Source organism: Canis aureus, chromosome 7 (assembly GCF_053574225.1).
Source record: "Canis aureus isolate CA01 chromosome 7, VMU_Caureus_v.1.0, whole genome shotgun sequence".
NCBI lineage: Eukaryota > Metazoa > Chordata > Mammalia > Carnivora > Canidae > Canis > Canis aureus.
Window position 1 is genome coordinate 49,897,644 of NC_135617.1, and position 13,598 is coordinate 49,911,241.

The following is a 13,598-nucleotide window of genomic DNA, read 5'->3' on the forward strand; positions in this document are numbered from 1 at the left end:
AGTAGTCTAAGATGGGGGAAGCACTGAGCAGGACTTCCTAATCCCAGAGCAGGGGAAGGCTGTGAGGGCAGGCTTTCTAGAGGACAGAAGGAGGAAGTGTGAAAGATAAGGGCGGGATTCAGACCATATTCTGAAGGGGTCTGAAAGCCACATTTATAGGATTTTGACTCCTTACTCACATACTTAAGGACTTTTTTGTATCTCAGTCCTGATGTTTGTCAGTTTTCTGTCCCATATTTTCTCAATTTAGACTCCCTGTCTTGAGACAACTGACTCTTTAAAGTTCTATAATGCTGCGTGTGCATTCCTGCTTCTGAAATTCTGCCCAAAAAGGCCTATTCATTCTTGCTGGCCTATGAGACAAGATTCTATTTCTAAAGGGCATCTGTCTTACACTCTGTCCTCCCCTTCCCTGCTCAATACAAACATATTTCTAAAAGCAGCTTGACTGCTTTCCTCAGTTTTCAAGAGACAGTCTGTGTTTCCTGGACATTAGCAAGCCCATATTAAATAGCAGGGATTTGGAGATAGAAGTGCCTACATTCTCTTCATATAACTTAGGTTGCTAACAGGCTCTGGGGTGTGTAAAATTTCTTGAGGGAGATTTCTGACTCACCAAATCATTCTTCCCTGTTATCTTTTGATAAGGGATGGCTTTTTCAGTGACTTCGAGTAAACATAGCAAATGGTAACTTCAAACTTAATTTAATATAGATGATTGAATCTGAAGCATAGTAAACAGCAATAAATATGAGACCAAACAGACAAAGTATTTGACCTTTAAATGTAAATATATTTCTACTTATTAGGATGCCTAGTTTATTGAAACGTTTTTGTTCCTGTGCCATTGTAAATAATAAAACCTCATATTTACTCTTAGCAGTGGTACTAATATGATTGCAGATAGTTGAAAAGCATGTATATAACAAAAACTAAACAAACATCTTTTTCACAATTTTCTAATCACAGTGTACTCTGGTGTCAAATCAAGCCAAAAGTAACATATAGAAGCAATATAGACTATAACCATGAGAGTGTTAGTTTATTATTGCAGCAGTTCTTAGTAATTAGCATAGAAACAATTAAATTCATAAATATGTCATTTTTAAAATGCACATTGAACTTTTCAGGCAATGTGTTGCTCTATATTTGTATAGGTATGAAATGAAGACATCAAGTTAAAAAAGTGAAATTCAACAGTATTTAAGTTACAGAAAGATCTCATTTCTGATTTTTAAGACTAATCATCTAGCCAATTATATTTAGGAACTTAAAGTCAATGCTAATGATGTAGCTAATGATTTGAAAATGGATAAGAATACAAAATAACAAATTATACTGGGTATTTCTATTAGCATTTTCCTTTTGGCAAGTCAATGGGAATTTATAAGATTGATCAGAAAAAAAAAACTCCGCTAACTATAATATATTTTGATACAACTAATGGCAATTATATAGACTCAAATTTATCATTAAATCATGCAGCCTGTAACTTGGGTTAACACATTTTGCCTTCAAGGGAAACTTTAATTTTCTATCAGTGTCATAAAAGATATCACCATACATTTTTGCTCAAATACTTAAAAATAAATCTAACATCATGCTATTATTACTATTTCTTACATTATTATACTTAATGGTCCAATATCATTAGACCCATCTTCACATTTTCCTTTTTGAAAATTCCATATAGGATATTCTGTTGACTGGCTAAAAAGACTTCCTGTAAAGAAAGTGATTGTTAATGATCCGTGACTCTTTTTTTTAAATATATTTTTAAATATTTATATATATATATATTTATTTATTTATTATTTATTTATTAGAGACACAGAGAAAGAGAGAGAGGCAGAGACACAGGCAGAGGGAGAAGCAGGCTCCCTTCAGGGAGCCTGATGCGGGACTCGATCCCAGGTCTCCAGGATCCCACCCTGGGCTGAAGATGGCACTAAACCTCTGATCCACCTGGGCTGCCCTGATCCGTGATTCTTAATGAATCATGAGTCCTCCAGGTATTTGGATTGGAGAATGATCTCTTGTCTGACTTGATATCCTGGAAGTTCTATATAAAAGTAAAAGCAAAAGTTAACAACATGTCATTTTAATGATTTTACAAATGAGTTTTCTCCCTTTTCCATTTTTCTCCATCTTTTTTTTTCTCCATCTTCCATTTTCTAATGGATTCTATGCCTGGAGAGAAAACTATAGTCAAGTTTGTGAATGCAAAGTACCAATAATGGAATATCTTATGGTCTTTCTAAGAAGTATCATGCCTTTAACTGTGATTTCCAAGGAATCATTTTTTTGTTCAAGAATCTTTTAAATTACATTTAAGTTTTAAATTATTTAAGACTTATTTTATTTAATGTTTAAGATTTATTATTTATTTATTTACTTATTTATTTTAGAAAGAGTGGGAGGGGAGGGCAGAGGGAGAGGGCTAAGGAGAGAAGCAGTATCCCCACTGAGCACAGAATCCAAGTCAGGCTTGATTTTATGACCCTGAGATTATGACCTAAGCTGAAATCAAGAGTCAGATGCCTAACTGACTGGACTCCCCCAGGTGCCCAGGTGCCTCAATATTTAAGTTTTAAATTATTGGTTTCCCGCAAATTTCTCTGAAGATTTAGGGTTGTTTTAATTTTGCATACCATGAAACAAATGTAAAAATGTTAATTTGTATTACAGAAAGTCATTCTCATGGATTAAGCCTGACCACCAGGCGAGTGAACAATGCCTGAAGTCGCAAGCAGCCTTCTTTCATTGAGGTGCCAGTCATTCCCATATGTAGGGTAACATGGGTTTTGTTGTTACTGATGATTTTGTTTTGTTCTTTCCATGATGGCTTGTGCTTTTGTCATTTACTTAACCATAGATCATTTACTTTCTGGATCTTGCAGATCATGGGTAAGTGTTCATTTTAAATTGTATAGAAAATAATTTGTAACTACATGTGCTACACTTAATGGTATGAATGAATTACCTTAAAATACATGTTAAAGTAAAATCAAGATTTTTGTCTAAAACACCCACATTATTATTCATTAAAGGGATAGGCCTTTCTATGTAGATGAGAAAGGAGATGAACTTACACCAGACACACAGGGAATTTTGAAAGGCAACACCTTAGTTATCTGTAGTACAAAAGTAATCTGTAAAAACCCATTGGCCTATGTGGTAGATATGAACTTTATACAGTATGTGTGCCTAAGAAATAAAGATTCAGAACTATTAAAATAAGATTTTGCTAGACTAGAAAACCATCTGTGCCTGTCTAAAATGATACGTCTATGATGGAATATGTAGGCAGATCCAGTAACTGAACAGTGCTCTCAAATGTTTTAAATCAAAGTCAAGTTTAATAAATTCCAATGCTATTTCTGCCTCAAAAACTGATGCTGATTATTTAGCCTTTAAACTGTATCTTAAAACCCAAGAAACATATTCTCTTACACATTCAGCTTTTAAGGCCTTGGAGAAAAGCAGTTGTTTGGATACTGGTGTTGGTGAGCACCAAATTAAGTGCTCAGTGGGATGGAATCTACCATGTAGAAATGTAGATATTGCATTTAAAAGTAAATACATTTGAATATCTATAGGCAGAATGTGTACTCATCAAGTGCCTGACCTCTTAGTATCGCCATATACTTCCCTACTTAAGTCTTTCATTTTATTTGCTTGGTTGTCAAGGTCTCAAAGTGAGAGATTTCTGGAGGACCAATCAGTGTACATGCATTGGGTAGTATACTGAGTCCTCCTCTGTGAATATCATAAGAGAAATGTTTATTGCCAGTGCTCTACTCTAGTCCTAATCTTACTGATGAATATATTTTATGTGTGTCTACATATATATGTATGTGTGTATGTAAACATAAATATTTCTTCATTGTACAATACTCAAAGTATACATAACTATACACATGTATGATGAATAAGAAAATGAACATCATTGTTTTATAAAGATGAGGATTTTTTAAATGAAAAGTAAGCAAATGCACATCATTTTATATCTATTTGTCAATGTTAAAGAAGTGGAAAAATTTTAGGCCCTGGATATTTAGAAATCTAGAGATTGATATATCTGTAACATAAGTCTCACATGTCTGCTGGAGCATTACTGCATACCAGGCAATGAGGGCAGCCAAGAAAAAAGATTTGGAAAGAATGAATTAATGTCAGGAAACAGTAATAAGTCTTTCTAAGGGTACCCTTTGAGGCCTCATTAAACATCTCTTTTAATAGTTATGTATTAAAACATGAATAAAGTTTATTAGCATATATTAAAGAGGAAATCTTCAGATAAACATAAACTGTATGAAGTCCACAACAGCTCCGTTATGTAAGCTGATCAATCCTGCAAATGATGTGAATAAGGAATGCAGCAGAGTTGAACTTGGATTTTGTAGGAAAACCAGGGGAAAGATTGATAACAGCTTAATTGGGGGGAACAATGCACATGTGCTTGTAAAATGCAACACACACACAAAAAAACCCTCCCTGATCACATTTCTCTTGCATCTGAAGACTCAGAGTAATGTTTCCTTGGACCTATCCCACATTAAAAAATGATTTAGTATGTCTTAACAGAGAAGCTTTCATTCTCAGGTCCTTTGTAAGGTCTGCCATAGTGAAATGTGCTCTAACCAGCTGATTGTGGTCTAGCCCTTCCCTTCTGAGTTGTATCCAGTTACCTCAGCTTGAGCATAACCAGGAGAAGGATTCCACAGGTGACTGTCATGCACATGACAGCATAGATTACTTCTCCTAGAAACAAAAGATTAAAAAACAATTACTAGATTTTTAGAGAAAATAAGTAGTAAAAATAAAAGATAGATTTTTAACTGACCATTGAAGGGGGAATGAAATCCACTTAGAGTTATCTCCTTTGCATGTTTTCTTTTATGCAATGCCATACCTTTGACATTAGACAGGGTTGGATAATCTGAAAGAAAATAATGAAAATGAGATTACAGTATTTAAAAGCCATGTGTTATTTCTTTCTATGGGTTATAATTTGTTTTATATTACAAGGCAAAGATTTATTTCTGATATTATCTTAATAAAATCTGATAGATGAGGATGAAAGCGGGAGTACTTTCCTTACATTTTAAGTTTTTTTTTCCCCCACATTTTAATCAGAAAATTTTTTACAGACACTGTTTTGTTTTGTTTGTTTGTTTTTTTCCAAATCATGATTAGGAAAGTAGACTCCACTTTATGACAGCTACTGTACCTTATCAATAGACGAAGGAGAAAAAAAATCAGCAACTTGAAGCTACCCATTGTGATATTGAAAAGATCCTTTTTTTTCCCTTTTTTTTTTAACAGGAGTAATTGTTTTAATGTGCTTTTAATGATATCTCATTTCTCTAAGGCCCTCTGTATTTATGAATTCTTATGGAGTCCCTAAAGCAATCACTCTGTTCACCCCTCCACTTAGATTTCAACATCTAGCTTCCTTTTTTCCCTATTCTGTCTCTGGTAAGTCCCCTCTCTTTCTATTTTCATGTACTAGTTTTGTCACATTTATGGGAAAGCCACTCTGTGGCCCTAGCCTTCGTGGCAACATTTTGCTAAACACAATTTTACCTCATTTCACAACTCATAAGACAAAAAGATGTTTTAAAATTAACAAATCCATTTTAGGTGACTTTCACTGATAATTTTGAAGTGAAATCACCCCTAGTTTTGACTTAGTTCAACACAGATATGAATGTTAAATATACCAATAGCCCAATAAAAAATTTCTTTGATGATGAAGATTCAGGTAGGATTTGAATCTTTAGAAAAGGGCGGGGGAGATGAGATAAACCTTCCCCTTGGGAGATTTGCTGTCCAATCTGATTGTTTCATGTACTTTGAGACCTGGAAGTCTGAGTAGACCGTTGTTTGTAGAAATGAGTGCATCAATAGTGGAATAATACATCCGATGACAATTTGTGACAAGAAGCTCTGAGTAGGAAGGGAGATGGGAAGACATATTACCAATAGTTCCATTCAGTCCTCTCTCCACCAAGAGCTGCTACTGTACAGAAGCCAGCTGCTTGGAAGCCAAGATTTGAGGTCTAAGTTAGGAATAATCAGCAGAAAACACAGGAGACCGACTTCAAATCAGTAACAGAGCTCTCAGTATGGGTCCAAGAGAAGGAGCCCGACATAAGAGGATGGAAAAGTGAGGATTTTGTTATTAGAAAACTCCATTTTTGAGGAGTCTGACCTCTAATACAGTGAAGATGTTTTAGTTCAAGATTTTTTAATCCCCAATTTACATATTGGGTTTTCATATAATTATTGAAGTCTGGCTTTCTTAGAAACTGAAAAATAAATGTCTTCTAAATGTGAAAGTAATAGAGTGTGTGATTTTTTTTTTCAATTTTGTGATTATAAAATATATTTTGTTATTCACCATAGAGGTGGAATGGAAAAATTCAGCTATTTCAAATAATACCATTTTTATACTCTAGTGGTTCCTTCTTTTTGGAAGAATTAATTTTAATCAAATTGATCTTACAGATTTTAGTGAAACAAGTTATATTAAAATTTTATATTCAAATCACTTCAGAATATCAAAGATAGTTTTACTTTTAAAAAATTCTATAGGATTTTAGAATGTTTTAAAAATTCTTTTAAATTTAAAATTCTATGACATTTTGAGGCAGGTTCACGGCTCACATGGAAATGTATGTAATGTGGGTTGGCTAGTTATTTGAATGATGCTATAGTTTTCCTTTATGAAATTCTACCCCTAAGTACATTTGGTCTAGTTAGGTACCATGACTCATCTTTGCATAAGAAAAAAGGTTACTAATTTGACAAATTAGACTGCCTTTTAAATATATTTGCCTAAAGTAATTGTTAAATGTTCACCTTGAAAGTTTAGAAAGAATCGTCTCATTCACTAAATTTCACTCACATGGAACTCATTAACAAAGTTATAATAGATCAATGACAGAAATGTTAGCTAATGATCCCAGTGAAAATTTTAATGTGTCTAGCAATCACTCCACAATCTTAAATATTGCACCCTAGGAGGATACCGAATATCAGTTAGAGAGATTAATGTTTCAGAGGGTTTCTTGGCTACTGAAGCCCATTGGAGATTCTTCCTGCCTTTTATAAACAGTGAGGTTTACAGTGTTTTATAACCATGAAATTAAAGTCGGCAGAGTTAATAACCAACCTCAGTCCCACACCATCTGCTATATTTATAGATAAACACTGTCAGTGACTTGTTTATCTTAACTTGTACCCTAGAGGAGTTAAACACTATTATGAACTATATTGTAAAATCCCTGTACATTTGACAGGAAATCAAGATTAATTTCAGCCCTATGTTAAGAACAAATTTAAATAGTGTTCTCCCCAAATGGCTATAGAGATATGATCTTTTTTTTTCTTCCAAATCCTTGTGTAGCAGTGGCTGAGAGCTGATGGGATCTAAAATTTACTTTCTATAATTTATATGAAATGGTAAATGCCTCATTAAGATATGATAGATCAGACACAAAATAATGATTTTAAAAAATGTCAGAATAGTCGAAATAGAAATTAAATATATTACAAAATGCAAATATGTAAACCTTCAATTAAAATTCTAATTACATATACAAGTCAGCCTAGAAGAAAAATCTTGACAAAGTGAACATTTTCATAGAATACTTAAATATATTTTGTAGCTTTTTAAAAAAATAGTTAAGTGTTATTGGCTTCTTTTATTTTTAAGTAAAAGACCTCCAGTACCATGGCAATATCTTAGTGAGAATGAAAATTTAAGGATGACCTTCTTGCATATCCAAGGTTGGAGCTATTTCTAATTTGGTCAATATTTCAACACGGTCATCTTAAGGTATTTCAATTCCCAAATTGGAAATGAGTTTTGAATTTTTTCACCTAACAATAGTGAGGTAGTGAGATTCCATGTATTATGGACTCTTTCTATGATTGGTGTATAAAACCCTGCTTCCAAAATGAATCTAAAAGGCATTGCAGCTGGGAAGAAAGAAAAATATATAAACACCTGTAAGTTTGAAAAAAAACCCAACACATTAGTAACAAGATACACTAAGGTATTAAACATATACAATGACAGTATAACATCACTGCAGCTAACATCATATGTTGTAAAAAATAAATCAACCAAATAATATACTTGTCCTAAATAATAGCATGCACCAACATGGCACATTCATTTATTTAGTTGATAAACTTCAAAAAGATGAAGCAATGTCTTAGATTTATCTTCTTGCACTATGTGTGACTAAACACATGATTACCAGGAGCTAGGGAGAAAAGGAAACTTAGAGGTATTAGCCTATTGGTTTGCAAACATCAGGAGTTCCCTGAGTGAAATCTGTAACTGGCTCCCCATACACAGAAAAAAAGAAAGCCTGAAGAAAGGCAGGCCACACCAGATTGGTAGATGGCTGTTTTAATAAGCAAGGGAACTTCTATGTGAGGCTTGTCCTGGGCAGTCATGAGATACTAACTTGGCATTCACCCAGCAGAATCTTAAAAGTTTATACAGAGGTCTTAAATAGGGTTCAGTCATATCTACAGTCTATACGGTCTCAACAACACATTGTTCCCTTAAGAGTATTTTTGAAACAGCTTCCATAGCCAGAGCTATAGAGCAATGAGTAAAATGTACATTCCAAGAACAGGGGAGGGGGTAAGGAGCCTCCATTTTCCCTGGTACAGCTCACAGTTCAACCAGCAGTAATATCAACATAATTGAAGGGTACAAAATTTCAGTTGTGGGAAACGAATAAGTCCTAAAGACCTATCATGTACCATAATGCCTAATGTTTATATTTTACACTTAAACATTTTCTGACAGGGAAGCTATTAAGTTAAATGTTCTTATCATACATAACAGTAATAAATAGAGGACAGGAAGAAACTTGTAGAGGTGATAGATATGTGTGTGGTATAGACTGTGGTGAAGTGAGTTTCATGATGTATATCTATCTTCAAACTCATCAGGTTGTATCCATTAAATATGTACAGCTTTCAGGGCACCTGGCTGGTTCAGTTGGTTGAGCGTATGCCTTCGGCTTGGGTCATGATCTGGGGGTCCTTGGATCGAGCCCCATGTTGGGCTCCCCGCTTGGTTGGGAGTCTGCTTCTTCCTCTGCTTGTTTTCTCTCTCTCTCTCTCTCTCTCTCTCTCGAATGAATAAATAAAATACAAAAAAAAAATATGTACAGCTTTCAGTATGTCAACAAAAACAAAAACAACAACAACAAAAAAAACACATGCTTAAATAAGTATGCAGTAGAGAACATTTGGTTTGATCTTTTGGCATGAATCAAAGAGCTCAGTGTTAGTAAATGACTGTATTGATAAACCTGGCAACTGCTGTTTGGCCCTTGGTTGAATAACAGTGTTGTTCAAAGATCTAATAGATTTGCTTAGACATTATAATGAGTCTCAACTGTTGTACATTTTCCTTAATAGTTTCTGCAAATAATGAAGTAGCAACCAAGGTAACAATTAGACTGTAAATTATGCATTGCTAACAACCAACACTAGATTAGATGAATATACTATGATTTACATATGATAAATATACATAAATAAGCTATGATTGTTTTAGAAGGCAATAATTTTAAATCTTGGAATTAAAATATCTGTCACCTGCGTGCTCATACAAAACAGATCTAAAGACAGAGATTAGAAACAGGAATCAAATATTCGTGGTTAGAGTGTATACCGATACACAAATATGCATGTATAGTAGAATTACAAAATTGGATGGGATATGTTAGATTATCTAATTCAAACTTTCAGTACAATAATGCATTCTGCCTCATTATTGACAGCAGCAAATACTATTCTATAAATGAGCTACTTAATACCCTTTATCTTTCCACTACTATTGATGGTCAATTCTAGTTAAAATATGAAATACTTTTCTAGACTGCTCTTTTATCAACTTGTGATAAATCTACCTTCTTTGGCCTAGCCCATAGATAGCCTATGGCTGCTACATATATATCTGTATGTTTGTGGAAAGAGAGAGAATGATCAGATGGTAAGTAGATCACATGGTACAATGCTTTTCCAACATTAACATGAATCTCTGTTTACCTTAGAGTGCCAATTCTGATTCATTAAGTCTGGGATGAGGCAGAAATTCTGAATTTCTTACAACTTCCCAGATGATGCTGATGTTGCTGACAGAATATATATACACACATATATAACATATATATATGCATAATGTATAAATACATAAATATGCAGAATATATATACATATATATGCACACACAGAGAAAAAAAGACGTACATATTCATACAATAGACAAAATGCTTTACTTCTATATGTATGGTGCTTAAAACTTTAAAATGCACTTTGACAAATGCTACTAAACTTTATTACACCTAGCCAAATAGAAATTATTAGCTCAATTTGATAAAGAAACTCAGAATAAATGTTTTGTCTAAGACCAGAATTGGTAAATAGTGAAGACACAATCTGTAGCAAAACCTTCTACAACTTATATCTAAAATCTACCTCATGGAGGCCACAAAAATTACATAAAACATTTTCACTCTTTTCCAATGCAACAGCAAGCTGAATTAAGAAATAAATTTGAAAAGTAATAGGGACAAGTTGTATTTGATAGTACTGCACAATAAAAAAACATTTCATAGTAGTATCTGCTTGCAAATGTTTATGATCATATATTCTTCTATTGCCAAAATCTGCAATAGAAGAGGTGACATAAATCCAATAAATAAAGCTTCTGAAACAACTCACATACACCTGTAGGATGTTTCAGCTTGTACACCCTTCTAAAATATGTTCATCATTTTCAGTGTAATCAAATAAATCAACCACTTTAACTTTGACATTTAACAGAAATATAAAAAAATAAATGCTGCAATTTTCAAGGTAGTTATCTTAGACTTTGATATCAGTATGAGCATTTTCTGTTTTTACAGATGTAGAGTTAGGGCTCTCCATAAAGCTTTACAGAGTACTTACCAGGCAAAGGACACACAAAGAATAATGCACAAAAGGTTGGTTTAACTGTTTAAAATCAGACTTGGCTATTTCTTTGGTTACTATGATCTATGTCTACATTGATACAACCTGAATCTTAGATAAAAATATAAAATAACCCAACTGTTTAAAAACTACCTCTATCTGGAATGAATTTATTGGGGAAAAAACGTGTTCCCAAAATTGAACAGTAATTTTTACCTTGAATTATATTATACAAGGACTAGAGAGCTTGTAATAAAACAAATGTAAGATAAGAGTGGGAATAATTTACATGATATTTTATCAATTTTATAAGTTTTTGTTTTCCTATATGGAGATTTCTTACAGGATTTTTTTATGAAAAAGTATATGTGACAATATGCTAATTGTCTAGATAGCTTTCTGATGTCTTTACTTGGAACTGAATGATTCCCTAATGTCTGCCCCTTTGAAAATGTGCAAGACTTTACCTGGCTAGCTTACACAATTTTTCATAAGCTGATTGAAAACACCAGGAAAAAGAGAGTTAAAGGAAAAAATGAAGAAAAGGGATATTTGGAAAGTCTTCATAGACATTTGAAATGATGAAATAATTCAAAAGTTTTGTAAATTACTGAGTTTCAAAAAGGAAAAAAGGTATATAACTGTAATGTCCCTGTACATAAATTTACAAATTTCTGGGGGAAAGCTGAATATAAAAGTATGATATAGGTAGTTTTCCTTAAACAGCAAACTTCTTAAAAATAGATACCATATTTATCTAATTTACAATGTAATATGGCTATCATAATGCATGCCTGTGAAATTATCTAATGATTAAAAAGTATACATTAGCAATTTTATATTTGAAATAGCACATCTGTCACTGTATAGTGTATGCTTATATAATATTTAGTTCTTATCTTTGACACTGCCAAAGATCATTAGATAGATCACCTGTTTTTCACATATCAACATCACTTTTAAAAATGAAAATTAAGGAGTGCTTCAGTGGCTCTTAGTCAGTTGAGCACCCAACTCTTGATTTTGACTCAGGTCATGATCTCAGGGTCCTGGAAGAGAGCCCTACATCTGGCTCTGTGCTCAGTGGGGAGTCTGCTTGAGGATTCCCTCTCCATTTCTCCCCTCCCCCTCCCCCTAATAATGTTCTCTCTATCAAAAAAATAAATAAATAATAAATAAAAAGGAAGATTCTCTGTCCCATTTGTAATTCATTTGGTTACCCAATCAATAGTAATGTTAAGAAACTATTTACCTGGCAATGAATTCTAACAATCAGGTTTGTTTACTGATAGGGAAAGAGTAAAGACCTTGGATTTGGAAATATCTAAGAGCAAAGAATTTTGAGAATTTCTCCCAACTTCAGTTCTCTCATTTGTAAAGTAAGACTAGAATACCTAGGCTCATAAGATTCTTTTAAAGATGAAAATATTAAAACTAATATTAGTATAAATAGAGTTTTTCGAGACTTCCATTAGAAAGAATGTGCAATTGTAGGGAAGAAATGAAAGTAAAGCAGGGATAAGAGAAGAGATTCTTTTGGTGGTTCTTTTTCTCTACCTCTTTCCCCTTCCTGTCCTCCTTCTTTTCCTTCCTTTCCTTGGAAAGATCTTCTTGGGTTAATTCACTGAAGTAGAATCCTCTTTCATTTCCTATTTCAGAAATCTGATTTCAGATGGACACAGTAAATTCAATGTGTTAGAAGAAGCAGAGTTGCCTAAATGTTTCCTATGAAATGCTAGTTCTATAGAACTATAGAACTATAGGTTTTTTTGGTTTTGTTTTTGTTTTTTTACTGTAGTAGAAGGGAAATTTTAGCTAAATTTATTTTCTCCATGGAATATATCTAGGAATCCATTTTTTAAAAAGGCTATATGTGGTTGATAGACAAATATTTATATATTTTGGATAGGCACAAAATGTTTATTGAGGATTTCTATTTTTATTTAGTCAGTGGAAATTCAGAGAAATCATACTAACAGCATTTTGTGTTCCTGAATATATGCATTATTTATAACCTCTACTGAGCATACATATGTACAAGCACCTGATACCACAATTTCTCTTGTTCTCTATTCCTGGGAATTAAACAAATTTTTCAGCCTGTGGCTTGGGAGATGCCTGACCCCCAAATGCTGCTCCTATTGCCCCTCAGAGAGTTTGGTGTGATGCAACATTAATTCCACATTTGCTGCCAGTTAACCTGCCATACTTCAATTTCTCAATTTGTCCTCATGGGATATGGAGAATTTAGAATCTGTCCTCTACTTAGGAGACCCATTCCAACAAAACGAGAAGGAGTTCATGGATCATTTATACCTAGTCACCTATGAATGTCCACAGGACCATGTGGCAGAAACCACCACATTTGGACCCAAGTAAAGATTTTTCCAGATAAGTAATTACTTCCTACTTCAGAGCTAGCACCATGGCAGTCAACATGGGGATATATTGGTAGATGATACATGACTCTGCTCTCATGAAGTTCTCAATCTAGTTTCAGGTAAGGGATATGCTTTAAATAAAGAGAGGTGGGAATCGACATGGGACAGCTAAAGGAAAGGTATGCATTTGAGAAATGGTGAGAAGTAAGACTGATTTGCATT

The 13,598-nt window shown here is 33.6% G+C and overlaps 1 protein-coding gene across 2 annotated transcripts in view; it reads right to left on the reverse strand.

Moving 5' to 3' along the window:
* Positions 1-1,764: 1,764 nt before the first annotated feature.
* GFRAL (GDNF family receptor alpha like) overlaps positions 1,765-13,598 on the reverse strand; it is a 49,925-nt gene continuing 38,091 nt past the window's right edge. Inside the window, exons 5-7 of one of the 2 annotated variants that reach the window (XM_077903589.1) lie at positions 4,847-4,942; positions 4,692-4,764; positions 1,765-2,062 (exon numbers count right to left, since the gene is read on the reverse strand). In XM_077903589.1, the coding sequence (XP_077759715.1) occupies positions 1,990-2,062; positions 4,692-4,764; positions 4,847-4,942 (242 nt within the window). In that variant the 3' untranslated portion in view covers positions 1,765-1,989. Of the gene's footprint in view, positions 2,063-4,691; positions 4,765-4,846; positions 4,943-13,598 lie in introns of those variants that run through there. The other variant, XR_013383306.1, reaches the window with a different exon arrangement.